The sequence below is a fragment of the Neolamprologus multifasciatus genome, chromosome 4 (assembly GCF_963576455.1).
Source record: "Neolamprologus multifasciatus chromosome 4, fNeoMul1.2, whole genome shotgun sequence".
Classification (NCBI taxonomy): domain Eukaryota; kingdom Metazoa; phylum Chordata; class Actinopteri; order Cichliformes; family Cichlidae; genus Neolamprologus; species Neolamprologus multifasciatus.
In genome coordinates, this window is record NC_140442.1 from 24,777,529 (window position 1) to 24,793,025 (window position 15,497).

Sequence of the window (15,497 nt, forward strand, 5' to 3'; positions counted from 1 at the left end):
AAATTTTCTTTCTCTTGTCACTTGTTTTATTTAAAAGCTTGAGTTGCTTCAGACTTTATACAAACTATAATCACCATATAAAAAATGATTATACAACAATGGAAATGAAGCTACCGACAACTTTACATGAATTATACTTTGCTGGCTGCAATATGATGCTTATTGCAGAACAAACAAGAATACATAAATAAATGATAAGCCATGCTTTTTCTGATTTACCCATTGAGAGTACCAAAGGAGTCATGATTTATTCAAGCGCTGTGCTTCTGAACATCCATCAAGTCTTATTAAACACATGAGGAAACCCATCGTGATGCTGAGGTATAATACCCCATGCTAACCTATGTTGATGTAGGGTGTCTGCAGAGGTAATTCAGTTTGTCAATCAGGCACCACCACACTCAATTCTGTTTCCTCTGAAATCACATACTTGCTAGTGGAACAGAGCCAGATTTGAGGAGAAAAGAAGTCCTCATCTATCAGTCCCATTTCCCTTTGTATCCATCCTGGATAACTGCATTGCAGAAAATAACAGGAAAGTGGTACATTTGTGAAAAATGTGCTTGAGGAATAACAAGAAACAACAAGTACTTTGAAGTCTATGTTTTACACTTGTTAGTGAAGTGTTTCTGGAATCATTAAAAAAGAAAAGTTGGCTTGTCTCGGCCATGTTCAGACATACAGCCGTGTTTTTCGCAGAGTTTACTGGGTTCTATCAGAGTGCTTGAGTGTGCATCAGGCTATAATCTTTTGATAACATTGCAGTAACACACCGGACCCTGGCTTGTTTTCCTGCTGACATCAAAGAAAGCACCAGAGGCTGAATATGATGATTGATATTGCTCCAGCACACCTCTTCTCCGTTAGCAACCATTTTTCTGAAAGGTCTTGCTGAAATGTCAAACAGTGAAAGCTCTTTTATTTACATTTGATCAGCAGTTCTATTCAGTGTCGTGTTGGGCATCTGGCCCTCCTGCTGCAGAAGAGCATATAATTGTATAATTATAACAAGCAGAGCCTCCCTTACTTTGGTAACTTAGACATAGAAAACACATTAGCTTTGTTGGACAACACTGGGCATTATATTAGTCTGTGTATGTAAATAGGAATTTATTTGCACAGCAAGTCCTGTTAATGTAGCAGATGCTGTGAGAACATTTAAAGCATGTTGCTGCATACAAAATAAGCTAATGTCTTTTAAAATTATCTTTGGTCATGGCAAGAATAAGAAAGTTAATAAGAAACACAGACCTCCTCATTTGAGATTCAGTCCATGATCCCTTTGTCTTGCAGTCTATAACCCTCACTGTTGTCCAGGGTATGCTGACTTTTGGGGTCTTGCTTGGCTTCTGGCTCTGTCACACCTGGGATAACCCCTTCACGCTACCTTCACGCTCACATAGCTGAATGTCAAAATCGTGTCAGGACAGACACAGTCTCTCTTCAATAACACAGGGAATTTATTTACAAGGGAACAGTGCAACAATAGTCCAACACAAAGTCCACAGTAGTGATGATCGTGTGCGTGAGTGTCCTCGCTAAGTCTCTCCACAGGAGCTCTCCCAGGCTCAGTTTGCCCTCTGCTTTTTCGGAGGGGTTTCTCTTCAGGTGTCTGCACACAGGAGACAACAGAAAGTTTTCCAAACAGATTACAGAGCCAGACAAGAAGCATGGAAGCCAGAGTCACTCTAACTGTGAGCGATTCAACAATACAGCAACGACTGAAGCTCAGCAGATCCATAAGTAGTGGCTTTGAGGAGGGCTCAGGAAAAGGTGTGTAATGATCAGCAGGAAAATTGGAAAAGCTGTAAAACCTGTGAAAATGGAGAAAGAGCCAGGTGCTGCTAATTGAATACACCTGATTAATTGATCATCTGAAAGTGAATGCACCTCTACGAAAGGAGAAGTTTTGTCAGTTTGCAGGTCTGGAACAATTGAGTCAGTGTTAATGCAATACCAACAAGGAAAGACTTCAGCTTCACATCAATCAGGGGAGGGTTATAAAGTCACGTCGAAACCATTTGAAGGCCAGACTGTGCAATGCCTGTAGTAACTGCCAAAACCCCAAGAGCTACGTCTCAGACTCTACAAAAGTTTTTTTTTTTTTTTATAGGAAGATACTTGATTTTTTTTTACTAATGCTTTCACCTGATACTTTAAGTTTTTACAGTAATACTGTAATTTCTAGAGTGTGTATATAGGGGCACTTAAGTTTTTACAGTAATAGTGTAATTTCTGCAGTAAGTTATTTTACAAAATTATAATATATTTGACCAGGGGCGATTCTAGGATCAGAGCTTTGGGGGTGCTGAGCACCCAGAGAGCTGCCCATGCAGGCAAGGTAAACTTTACTCGTCACAATGAGAGTTCTTCCCTGTCTCTGTCAGTCCCTGCATCCTTAAATGTCTCCAGTTGTCCCGAGTTCCCTCTGACTGTCTCCTTGGTGCATTTAAACCCCTGTTCCTCCCTGTCCTCGTCCTCTGTTGTCTTCAACAGTCTCCGTTATCAGTCATCATAATTTTACCCTCTCTGTGCAAATCTGCAAATTTCTTTATTAAATCATAAGTTTCTTAAATTCATCAAGTCTCTCTGTGCCTGGGTCCTCGTCACAAAACATGACATCACTGTTTTGTACATTTTAACACAATTTAATCCCCACATTTTTGAAAGAAAAGCAAAACACTTTTTTGAAAAGTCTGTAACAAAACCATCAAATCTGATCAAGGTTATTTAAATGCTGCCAAAGAAGAATGGATTGGAATAAAAAAACAAACAAACAAACATCCTAACCTTAATTACTGCGGGAGAATAATGAATGATGCTCACAGTGAGTAAAAAGTAAACTGAGTGCATTTTTTGGACAGAGATTCACTTTTAAAGTGTATGTATAATATAATACAGATACATAAAAATACACTCCAAAAATAGAAGAGTCCTTGAAATGTACAAAATATTATTACAAAATTAGAAAAATTGAGACACCTTGGCCTTTGGTACAATGTATACAATGTATGAAAAGATCTTTACTGCAGATACTACTATGGCTCTGCAGATTTTTTTCTTTTCTTTTATCCTATGTCGCCTTAGCTTGAGGTTGGCAAATCTGTCTATCACATTTTGGTGGTCAAGTCTCTCAAGCATCTCTTTCTCAACTGACATCACAGCCAGGTGCTGGAGTCTGCTTTGACCCATGGTCCTTCTCAGCCAGGTATGGAGCTGACTTAAGACACTAAAAGACCTTTCACAGCTACAGCTGCTAACTGGGTTTGTTAGGGCAACCTGAATAACAGTTTTCAGTGTGGGGAAGAGGTGATTATCCAGAAGATTGTACAATGTTAACATATCTGGGATGGCACCAGCCTCACTCTTGAGCTTCAAAAAGTTTTTGGCAACCGTGACTTCCTCTGACTGAAGCTCAATATGGTAATGCAGTGCCAGGGCTGACAACACAGTTTGTTTTGCAGATTATGTATAGCAGCTTTAATATAGGGAGAACACAACTTCCAGATTGTATGAGTAAAATTAGTTGTTTTGTTTTTTGTCTTTGCCAGTTTAACAATTTCTGTTTTGCCTGTTAGTATCCCCTGTCTGTTTATATATATATATATTATTAGTGATTAATAATAATAATAATAATAATAATAATAATAATAACAACAACAACAATAATATATGTTTATATATATATATATATATATATATATATATATATATATATATATATATATATATATATATATATATATATATAATTAGTGATCTTAATAGTATTTTTTAATCTAATTGAATACAATCTATACAATACAATCATCTCCCAGTCTCAATGGAACTGATGCAACGATTTCTTCTTCTAGCACAGACTCCTTCAGCGTAGAGATAGTTTTAGGCATTTTTAGGTTTTTAGGCTCTTTCAAAGAATATCTTTGCAACACCTAACCCAGTGAGGCTCTGTTAGTGTGCAAGAAACTTCTTTAACCTGGGAAACTAAAGAAAAAGAAGGCGTAGGCAGAAACAAAATGCTGCTGGTAACAGCTTTGGTGAGATGAGGCAACCTTGTAGTAATTCAAATAGTTCACCCAGCGCTGTGTTGTATCAGTGTATGAAATGTGGTGTGAAGCACTTTATGGCACTTCTGTACAAGCTTTGAAACACTTGGACATATTCACTTCATTCTTACTCCCCCGCAGCACACGGCATCGTGGCACAGCTGTGCTAAAAACATCCCCGCAAATCATCCATTATGACACACAAAGTCCTTTCAGAGAGGTCGGACCTAAACCACTGCAGAGCTGAACCAGTGATGCCCACCCACTGCTACATTCTGCTTTTACAGTCTGTCGGCTTGCAAAAGCAGGTGCGGTCTTTCAGCGGCTCCGGACGATCTGGTCAATCCCAAAGATCGATCTGGTGACGAAGATTCGTCTTCTCAACTCCATCGTTATACCTACTGCGATCTGTACTTGTGAGACGTGGAAAACATCAGCCAGAAGACTCAATGTGGCCCAACAGCGATGGCTAAGAGGGAACCTGGGCGTCTCTTACCGGGACCATGTCACCAATGAAGAAGTACACCGTCGGACTGCCACACATCCCCTCCAGGACATTGTGACTGAGCAGCATGTGCGCTTTGGAGGTCACGTTCTATGCCATCCCCCACACCGACTGCCCAAGATTGCCATCATGTGGAACCCACCCCAACCAAGATGGAAACCAGGCCGCCCCTGTACAACATGGTGGAGGACTTTCATCGATGATTTACGCACCACAGACATTGCATGGGATGAGGGCGAAGCAGCTGCAGCTGATTGAGTACGTTGGCGGACATTTGACACCCAATGCGCCAAATGGCGCAGGAGGACCTAACTAACTAATCAGAATAATAACCATTATGACATGACATCATCACACAGTTACTACAGATTTGTTGGCTGCACATCCATGATGTGACTCGCTCATTCCAACACATCCCACAGATGCCCTATTGGTTTGAGATGTGATGACTATGGAGGCAAACTCATGGTCATGTTCAAGAAACCAGTGTGAGATGATATGAGCTTGACATGGTGTATCATCCTGGTGGAAGCATTAATACTCAGATAGGGTGGTGTTTAAATGATGTCGGTTCCAAGGTGTCTGAAGTGTGTCAATAATTTTTGTTTTTGCACCAAATTCTGACCCTATCATCTGAATGTCAGAACAGAACTTGACACTCATCAGTGGAGGGAACAGTTTTCCAGTCTTCTGTTGTCCAATTTTGGTGAGCTTGTGCAAACTCTTCCTCAGTTTCCTCAGTTTCACCCAGTGAACTGCCACATACTGGATATTTTCTATTTTTCAGACCATTGCCTGTAAACCTGAGGGACTGGTTGTGTGAGAAAATCTCAGTAGATTACCAGTTTTTGAAATATTCACTTAATTTCACTTAGTTTGAACTCCAGCGGGCAGCCTTGAGCATGTCAGCAAACTTAAATGCATGTAGTTGCTGCCATGTGATTGGCTGATTACATAGTTGTGTTAACAAGCAGTTGAACAGGTGTAACTAACAAACTGGTTTCTGGAAAATTAATCTTGGTTATTATCTATACATTGTTTTGTATGCATGAACATTTTTTTTTTATTTTTAATTTAAAAATGTTATTATTCACACTTTGAGTTTTAAAAAAAAAAAGATTATTAAGTATGAATTAAGAGGAGCCACGCAATGCCTTTTTTTTTTAATAAAAGAAAAAACTCAGCTGTTTTTCATTTATTTGAACCAATGTTGAGAAAAATGCACCACAAATAATTCTGCCACACTGACATGATTTGTGAGAAAAGCTGTGTTTAATTTGCAACCCATAAAACTCTCAGTACGTTATGCAGATGTTACAGACAGTCCGATTCAAGAACTCGCGTGTGTTGTGTCACATTCAAACCTACCAAACCTATTATTCTGACCTTTCGTGGTAATCTGAAGCATACAGTTTTAATCTGGTACTTAAATTACATAATTACACATCAGGTACAAAATGTAGACTTTTAAAAAAGTTAATAAAATAGAATCTAGCCATTGTTCCCAAATAATGTATCAGACACATCCTTCATGTATGATCACTTAATTTGGTAAATAGTGATTTTAAACAGTGACGTCAAATGACAGAACATAAAACAGTGAGGACAGATACAGTGTGTGCAACTAACAGGGACTCTGAAAAGCATCAGTGACAAATTTAAAACACTGAAAACAGTTTATTGTAAATCAAAAGATTATCGTCGAGTTTGAATAGAGAAATTTTTTTTTTTATTTCTGGTTTGCTCATCCTTCCGCCCCATCGGAGAAAGCTATCACGGTGCAGCTCCAGAAATGGTGATTACTCTGACTTAAACAGATACTAAATATTCAGGAAGAGCTCCTGTTTCTGGCGGCTACTTTATACAATTTTCAGGGAATGCTTTGAAGCATGATTGCCATTAACACTTTGCCTATCTTCAAGTCTTCGATGAAAGAACAGCCTCGTGCACAATTTTTTTAAATCAGCAAAATTTCAATCCAACTCGAGTGAAAAAGACATGCACTACACACTCACTCTCCCACACACTGGAGCAGCAGATGTGGAGATAAAAAAAAAAAGCCATCTCCTTTATTGCTGTGCAAGCCACTGAGGTGGTAAAAACATGTTTTCTGTGCTTTCTTAACATTTCCTCATGATGTTTTATTTCCCTCCACAGAGCAAACCAACCACTGGAAAATGTACATTTGAATAGAATGGGGTTTCACAGCTCCAACACCCCCCCCAGACCAAACCTTTAGTCATGAAAGTCCCCATACATACTCTTCACCAGTCGAAGTACAGATGAGAACAAAATTATTATCAGCTGTATGAAATTTCTAACTTTCCCTATTGCTTTTGTAACAGAGCAATCTTGATAATCCCAAAGCAAGGATATACAAAGTTGTCACAGCATTTCCAGGTGTCAACAACTGGAGTGAGAAGTATCATCAAGAAATTAAAAGAGAGTCACAGAGTACAGAACGAGGCTGGCAGAGGTAGGAAGCCAAAGATCTCAAAGACTCTGGAAAGAAAACTTGCCAACAACTGCCAAGACACCATTGAATGACATGTCAAGTAGGGAATTGTAGTCTCCAAGAAGACTATCACTCGAACCATGTACAGGAATGGATTGGGAGGTTGCAGAGCAAGAAAAATGTCTGCAGAAGAGACAGATGAAAGTATGTTACTAACAACTTAGTAACATACTAAGTTAAAATAAGCAAGAAATAAGCAAGTAATAATAAGCGTACTGGAAGCGTGTCCTTTTGTCAGATGAGATGAAACTAGAACTCTTCGGCCACAGAGACTCTGCTTACATTGTAGGCCTACAACCAAAGAACACCGTCCCCACAGTGAAACACGGTGGTGGGATTATTAGGCTGTGGGGATGCTCCAGTGCATCTTGAACTGAGAATCTCATCAATGTGGAAGGAACTTTATCTTGCAACACAGGAATGACCCAAAACACACATCGCTCCTGGGGAAGAACTTGACTGAGAAGCCCAAAGTGAATATTATTGACTGGCCTACACAAAACCCTAAATTGGATCCTACCTAAAATCTGTGGGATGAACTGAAGACCAAGTTCCATGCCAGAAGGCCATCGAATCTGTAGGAGCTTGAGAGATTCACCAAAGAAGAACAGGCAGGTGGTTATCCAGCAAAAAGGATTCAGATTCAACTTTTTACATCGACTGGGATAATAATTTTGGCCCCGATAAGTAAAATAACGTAAGGATCCAAAATAAAACTAGGATGTTTGGAAAAGCTTTGTTAAAAATTGCCTGCTCTGTGTATCAGTACTTTGGAAAAGGGGGAGGCTAATAACTCTGTCCTCATCTGTATCTGTTGTTGCCCAATTTGTACAATGCAATTGTTCCAAATGAGCTCTGGTCACTTTGGACAGATATGGAAAAGTGTACAAAAAAGAAAGTGCAACAAAATATAATATTTAACTGATAATACAGCCGGTTAACAGTGCTGTGTTAGTATAGTTTTTGCAGCGCTTTAGAACAATCTTACACATCATCGCCCATTAACTGTAAACTGTTCTTTAGTCAATCAGTACATGCCACACTCCACAATGGACTAAAACTATGCAAATTCACCATATCAACTTCCACAAAAAGTTGATCATAAACTCAAACATGTAGTGTAGTAACAGCAGACAGCAGTGTAAAAACAACACAAAAAGTGCAGGAAACAAATCACATTACAGCAGTATTTTCCCTTAGTAATTCATCTCTGCATAGATTTCATTTAAGACACACACAGGTGAGAACTTAGAACAGTACTATGAAGGGGAGAGAGAAGATGTACTTTGATTCGCCGATGCCTCCAGCTGTGGGCTTCTCCCGGTGCGTGGGTGTGGAGGGATCAGTAGAGAGCTCGGGTGTTCGGCAGTCATTCAAGGCTCTCACAGAGGCACTTATAATGGGATATAAAAGGAAACAATTAGTATTTGATCACCTGTCAAACAGGAAATCAGCATTAGCATTGGCAACAAAGAAAAAGCTGGCTTCAACTGACATTTTGACACGTGTGGCTGCATTTGCTGGAATTTAATAGCTTACACCTAATCCGTCAATTGGAATTCATTCCACAGTTTCAATTAGTGCATTACAGCAGCAGGAATGTTTGGCCAATCCGCTTCCACTGCCACCACTTCTTTGTTCACCAAAGGCAGTTTCTCATTTTAAAACCAAGCTGACATAAGAAAAACATCAACCATGCCACTGACATTAGCTCTAATTTGTGCTTTTTGTTTTTCTAGACCAGACAAACTGAAAGGATTTTATTTACAATTCCACATAACATAATAATTAATTTCAGAGTGCAATGTGACCTTTAAAACAGGCCTCAGGGAAAGTACCGTGCCTACCCAGTGAGGTGGTACTGTATCGCGTCCGCTGCAGAGTGGCGTAACCCGGCTTGTCCGCCAGCAGGACGCGGTGAGCTGGAGGGATCGTGACTTCTCCGTTCCTCTGCAGGGAGGAGCACCTGCGAAATGTCAAATCTAGTTTCGTCTGGATGTTGCTGGAGCTGTGAGCGCGTTTGATGTCGACAGGGTCATGACTTCCAGCCTTTCCGTTGACCAGCTGGATTTTGCAGTTATGGCCATCGCAGTTGGGCCCACCGGCGCCTTTCCTCTCTTCTAGTGCCGCAGCGGTCAGAGTCCCGTTGGAGAGGGACAGCTTGGCTAAATTGCTACTTGCCAGCCTTCCCAGATCTTCATGGTCTTTCAGGCGCTTCTCTTGCCCCTTGACTGGTGACCTTGGAATGTCTTTCTTCAAGAAACCGGGCTTAAAAAAAGAGAAGAGACTTTCTTGGCTCCGACCTTCATGTCCTCTTTGCACCCTCCTGTCCTCAGGCTGAAGGACCATCTGTAACAAGTCTTTTTGTGCCCTGGGAGTCGCCCCTATTTGGACCTTAGATCTTCTCAGTGTAGAATCTCTGCTCGGGGGTGCGCTGTGGCTGAACTGACCGCCTAGAATGGCCCCTCTCTGTAGCTGGAACTCCAGGGTCCTGCCCTGGTCTGGCCTCGCTCTCTTAGATGATCTCCTTCTCAGAGAATCATCATCTCGAGCTTTGACATCTTTGCTGCCATTACCGCCTCCATGGCTGATGTTTCTCTCTGCAAAAGTTCTGCTCTGTCCCTCTGGTATTTTGGGGGAGTAACAACTTTCAGAGCTGACTCTGTCTGTACAGCTGAGGCTGCTGCCGCTCGGTGAACTGCAGTCCTGTCCTGCTTCAAAGACTCTTCCGTGGGCGTTTCTTTGTGGCGGGGTAGCCACCAGCGTGATGATGGGGTCTTTGGTACATCTTGGGCGCCGACCGGACTCGAGATACTCCACCAGCTCTCCAGATTGAGTCTGGGCAGAGTGCTTGATACGGTCTCTGGAACCAAAGGACCACCTCAGTGGGAGAACTTTGTTCAGGGTGTCCTTGGGCTTAGTTGGCGATCTCATGCTTACACTCCTGCCCTGGTACCCTCTGACAAACTGATTGTTTTCTGACCCATCTATAGGAGACAAGACACGAGACAAAGTTTAAAAAAAGAAATTGACATGACCTGGTCAAGATTATAGACCTGCACGAGGTTGGAATCACATCAAAATCATCAGCAAGAACAACAATAAAATACTAACTCAAAACAAGGAATTGTTTTCTCCTTTTGTTAAGATAAGAAAGGAGTTAACCAAGCTTTCCATAGCTTATCATTGAGACTGGAAGCATTTGAATACAAGTCCTTTGGTAACAATGTAGCAGTGTAAACTATAAAATCCACCTCATCTTTTACTCTTAAAGGCTTTTTTTTGTGTTTTATACAACATATACAAACTATACACATTAGTCCAGATACCTACATGTTTCCACTGTTTTGGGAGGTTCATCTCTAAACACTGGCAACTCAGGAGACTCAGGGGCTTGTACGGCTCCCAGAGATCCTGGCGCAGGTCCTCCTGACACCACACTGCCCCTCTTACTGCCCCCTGTCAGCCGGACCAGCCAGTGGTCAGAGGCGGACGAGCTGGTGGAACCTAAACAGAGGAATGAAAATAGTTTGTTTTGTTGCTCTGCAGTCCAATAATAAGCATGCACATTAGGAGAAAAAGACCAACTACAGCTCCATTAGAAGAAGCAATCCTGCATCGAGATGGCAACAGATCTGTGATTGTGGAGTAGTATCTATTTTTATCCATTAGGAAAAACAGACATTAGGTAGAAACTATGAAAAAGAGCGTCTCTGTGACTCATGTAAATAGATACTGGCAGCAGGTCATCCTTTGTTGGCTATTAGCTACAACACAAGATGTAGCAGTGAAAATGAACACTGATGGGGCTAAAAATACCAAATAATGAGGGTGTGAGGTGAAGTGACACTCTCACGTTGCCTCCATTAGTTTTATATTTTATGAATGAGGTGTAGCAGATTCCAGCCAACTAATAATAACAAGGCACTCTGCAGCATCTGAAAGGACTGACCTGTGACTGAGGAGCTGGCAGACCAGGGGGGGATAGTGTTCCTCCTCTGGTAGAAGAGGATGTAGGCTCCACGTGTGCACACCTCCGCCTCTGGAACTGGCTCAGCGCTGCTGTCATCATAACTGTACCACTGGCCGTCAACAGAGTTCCTGCAATAGGCTGAAATTACAATGGAAAAAGCAGAGAGACCAAACTCTTTGATTTCTGCTAGGCTCCGGCGAAAGGATGTCACTGCAGTTGTTTCTTTATTTGACTAATTAATGAGTGAAAAAGTGGTACACAGATGGGTGTGTCTGTAGGAGTTTGCTCATAAACATACACAGGAAAATACACAATGAATGGGTAATTGGATCCTTAATTGTCTGTTCAGCTTTCTGTTAATACCCATGCTGCGGCTAATGACCAAGGCAGCTGATAATATGAATGCTTTTCTATGTCTTTGCCACAGGGTGTCCTCACTGGGCTTTTAAACAGATTGGGCTCTTGTATGGGTCCTTTCTGAGACTTGGGATGGCTCAAACTGGAAGTTCTGGAACTGGTAGGAGATTTTTTTTTACTGTAATTGAACTTCCTTCTTCACTACATCTCATTTCTGGCAGCTTGTCTGAGATCAGAATCAGAATGGGTTTTATTGCCAAATGTTGAGCAGGTTTACAACATTAGGAAATTGCTGCAGTACTTAGTGCAAACATACTGTCATATAACGCTTAAATAGACATAACAATAAGAATTAAAAGTGCTAAGTAGATAGATATATACATGAGTGCAGGTGGTGATCAGTGCAAACATGGAATGATGCAGTGAACACAGCGTAGGGTCATGTGTTAGTGGTGGGAACAGTCATATGGTTATTGTTCATGAGTCCAACAGCAGAGGGGAAGAAACTGTTCTTATGGCGAGAGGTTCTGGTGCGAATGGACCGGAGCCTCCTGCCTGAGGGGAGCAGGTCAAACAGACTGTATCCAGGGTTAGAAGGGTCAGCTGTGATCCAAGCTGCACGCCTCAGTGTCCTGGAGGTGTACAGGTCCTGCAGAGATGGGAGTCTGCAGCCAATCACCTTCTCAGCAGAGCGCACAACATGCTGCAGTCTCCGTTTGTCCCTGATAGTGGCTCCAGCGTACCACACGGTGATGGAGGAGGTGAGGATGGACTCAATGATTGTAGTGTAGAATTGCATCATCGTCCGTGTTGGCAGGTTGAATTTCTTCAGCTGCCTCAGGAAGTACATCCTCTGCTGGGCTTTCTTAATGACGGAGGTGATGGTGGGCTCCCACTTCAGGTCCTGGGTGATGGTGGTACCCAGGAAGCGGAATGAGTCCACAGAGGTGATGAGGGTGTCAAGTCAATTAAACTGTTTCTTCTTGCACTTGATGTAATTCTTTTTTTACCAAAAGTCCTCTCAGTTAAATCCTTTGAGTTTCTATTTTTTTATTCTATTGCTTACTTGCAATCATTTAGTTGTAGGCAGAGGACCTGTTTAGTGCGGCACGAATCAGACTTATGTCAATCAGCATGTCAGCTGGCGTCTAATGATGGTGGTGGTCATGCTGTTTGTTTCTGCTTCTTCAAGAAGATCATTTTCGGGGCTTACAATGTCAATTTTTATTTTATGGAACACTTGCCGAGGTTAATTAAGATCCTTGGTGTCTTTTTTTATTTTCTTTAAAGTCACGCCGATGTGCAAGTTTGCCCAGACAGAGCCATTTAGCATGCACTGAAGATCTTTTTCTGTGTGGGCGATGTTAGTGCCGTCATCAACTCCACGAGGGCTGTGTGGGAGAAATCGGTCTAGGCCTTGAAATCATTTTATTTCATCGCCTAGCTTGAGCAGGCGACCCATATATCATAAGGCTACTGCAGAAAAGTTCTATCTATCCCAGGGCTTTTGCTGAATGTCTTCCCCCGCTCTCTCTCCCAGCTTTCCTGTTCACTCTAAAAACTTCTGTCATAATAAATGTATCCTCACTTTTAAGGGAGAAAATGCTGCAGCCTTCTCTGGACCTGAGGTCATTTAATACAGACTGAGGTTAAGTGGAAAAGTGCTCTATGGTTGTAAAAATCTAAATTTGAAATTCATTTTGGAAGTCATGACACATCCTCTGAGTGAAAGAAAAGAAGGACCGTGCAGCTTCTTTTCAGCTCGTGGTTCAAAAGCCACGCACATCTCACAGGATAAAGTGTGAAGGCCCAGTTTATACTGAACGATGTAGCCTATAGAAAGGTATCATTATAACTTATGGTGCCAAAACTGCTTTTTCAGGGAAAGCCTTACTTCTTTCAACAGATAGTGTCTGCGTTACAGCATCATGACTCTGTAGAAAAACAGTTTGAGTGAAGGGTCAAATACACCAATTAGTCACAGCATTGAAACCTGGAGCTGGTGCAGAGAAAGACCGGTTTCTGGAATGTTCTTTTTTACTGATTTTCAGACTGACTTTATCTGAGCGCATGCCAGATTATTTTAAAACAGCTTCTGTCATCCCTCTGCTTAAAATCCCCTCAAAACGTCCACAGATCCCACAGACAATTACAGGCCCATTTCCAAACTTCTATTCATTTTTGAAATCCTTAAGAAAGCTGTGTAAAAAATTCCGGTAAGAACATGCAACAGACAACTGAATTTTGAATCTCACATCCCAAAACTCATCCAGTCTTGCTTCCTCAGATAAAACTCAGGTTTTACATAAATCTCTGATCTCCCCAGCCTATCTTCAACTGGTCCAGAAGGCAGCGGTTAGACTGCTAACAAGACTTTGCACAACCTAAAAAATCCCCATGGTGGTGTGGTGTAAGAAGTAAGAAGGCCCTGAGTTCAAATCCACCATCTGGCTGGAGCCTTTCCTCCCAATGCGTGCACGTCACATGCACTTAGTGAAATTAGCTTAATTGGCGATTCCAAATTGCCCATAGATGTGAAAGGTTGTCTGCCCTGTGACAAAATAGTGACCTATCCAGAATCCCCACCTCTTGCCCAGTGGCAGCTGGGATAGACTCAGGCTCCAATAGGATAAAGTGGAAAAAAATGGATGGATGGATAAAGCCCTACATGGTCAGGCTCCTGCATATAAAGTAGAGCTACAGAGACCTTACAACTGCAGCTCTGATCAAGGTCTCCTAACGCTCTTATTTTAAAACCAGAGGTGATCACGCTTTTAGGGTTGTAGCGTCTAAACTTTTAAACAGCTGTTTTTAAAAGAAGGTCAGTTTTTCTTAAATCATCTTTAATCCCTTTGCTGTGGCCTCTGCTTCTCCTAATACGTCTACAGGAGTTCATATGCAGGAATGAATTTACATCTATAAATATGGTCACTTGGTTTTAATGTGTTTTTATCTAAACTGTGAGGGACTTTGCTACTGTACAAATAAAGCACAAACTTCTAAGTACATTTCTTAGATGTTACTCAAACCTGTGTAATGTCCACCGTGCATGCCTCCGTGGTGGTTGCACACAGCATACACATCATACAGATAGTCAGGAGGAGCCAGGTCAGGTCGTCTGCTCTGCTTCCAGCCCGGCTGTAGAGGGTGCTGATGGGCGCCGTGGCTGCGATGCACCACGTGCGGCGTCATGTCCAGGCCCACCAGGGGGAAATGCACGAATGTGGTGAGCTTGTTCCTCCGCTCACCCACCTGCCTGAAGCGCTTCAGATGGAGAATGAGGATGTCTGGCAGGGTCCACAGGCTCATCTTCACCATGCCCTGCTGCAGCTGCTTACAATGGGGGCACTTCCAGGCATCATCAGGTGCCAGCTGATTGGGAAAACAGAGAGGAAGGGAAGCAGAGACAAAACTGCCGTTTAAATATTCGATAGTCTCTCAAAAATCCCTCTTCTGCTTCATATGTTTGCAAATCAGTTTTCCCCTCCTGTTTTATTACATTCTTATAACTCACACACTGGTGCAGCGAAAACCTGGAAATTCTTTCTTCCTTTGCTCGTGGAGCACTCAGCTTGACTTCGACCAAGATGTACATTTAGAATCCGTTGCCATTATTACTACTTGTGCACACTTTTCTCGCTTCCCTATGTTTACCATCCTGAATACTGTGAAGTGATGAGCTGTTGTACTCAGCAAGGTCACGGACTCAAACTTTACAAAGAAGCGCTGAAGATTGTTTATCGCTTTGTTAATGTCACATGCATCGCAAATAAAGCACAGCTGCACTTTTTGCTGACTCACAACAACAACGACCATCTCATTGCTTAAAAAAATACTCTGTGAAGCGAAAATCACCTCAAACATACGGAGAATCTCAGAAAAAAACACATCCTCCGCTTGCCTTCTGTACCTTTGTAAATGTTTGCATTTGCTTTCTGGACTGCAGTGAAAAAAAAGATAATTATCATTTTATGCTTTTATCTTGTTTTTATCAGGTTTAGAAAGGAATCAACATCTGCAATTTGTAAAAAGGAATTTATTTATACAGTGAAATATTGGTAAGTTGGCTCAATCAGAGGAACATTTACCGACATAGATTGA

The 15,497-nt window shown here is 41.7% G+C and overlaps 1 protein-coding gene across 1 annotated transcript in view; it reads right to left on the reverse strand.

Moving 5' to 3' along the window:
* Nucleotides 1-5,804: 5,804 nt before the first annotated feature.
* Nucleotides 5,805-15,497, reverse strand: part of usp43b (ubiquitin specific peptidase 43b) — a 97,565-nt gene continuing 87,872 nt past the window's right edge. The window contains exons 12-16 of the mRNA XM_085156660.1: nucleotides 14,426-14,768; nucleotides 11,019-11,177; nucleotides 10,400-10,573; nucleotides 8,914-10,053; nucleotides 5,805-8,459 (exon numbers count right to left, since the gene is read on the reverse strand). Coding sequence (XP_085012786.1) covers nucleotides 8,449-8,459; nucleotides 8,914-10,053; nucleotides 10,400-10,573; nucleotides 11,019-11,177; nucleotides 14,426-14,768 — 1,827 coding nt within the window. The 3' untranslated portion in view covers nucleotides 5,805-8,448. The remainder of the gene's footprint in view (nucleotides 8,460-8,913; nucleotides 10,054-10,399; nucleotides 10,574-11,018; nucleotides 11,178-14,425; nucleotides 14,769-15,497) is intronic.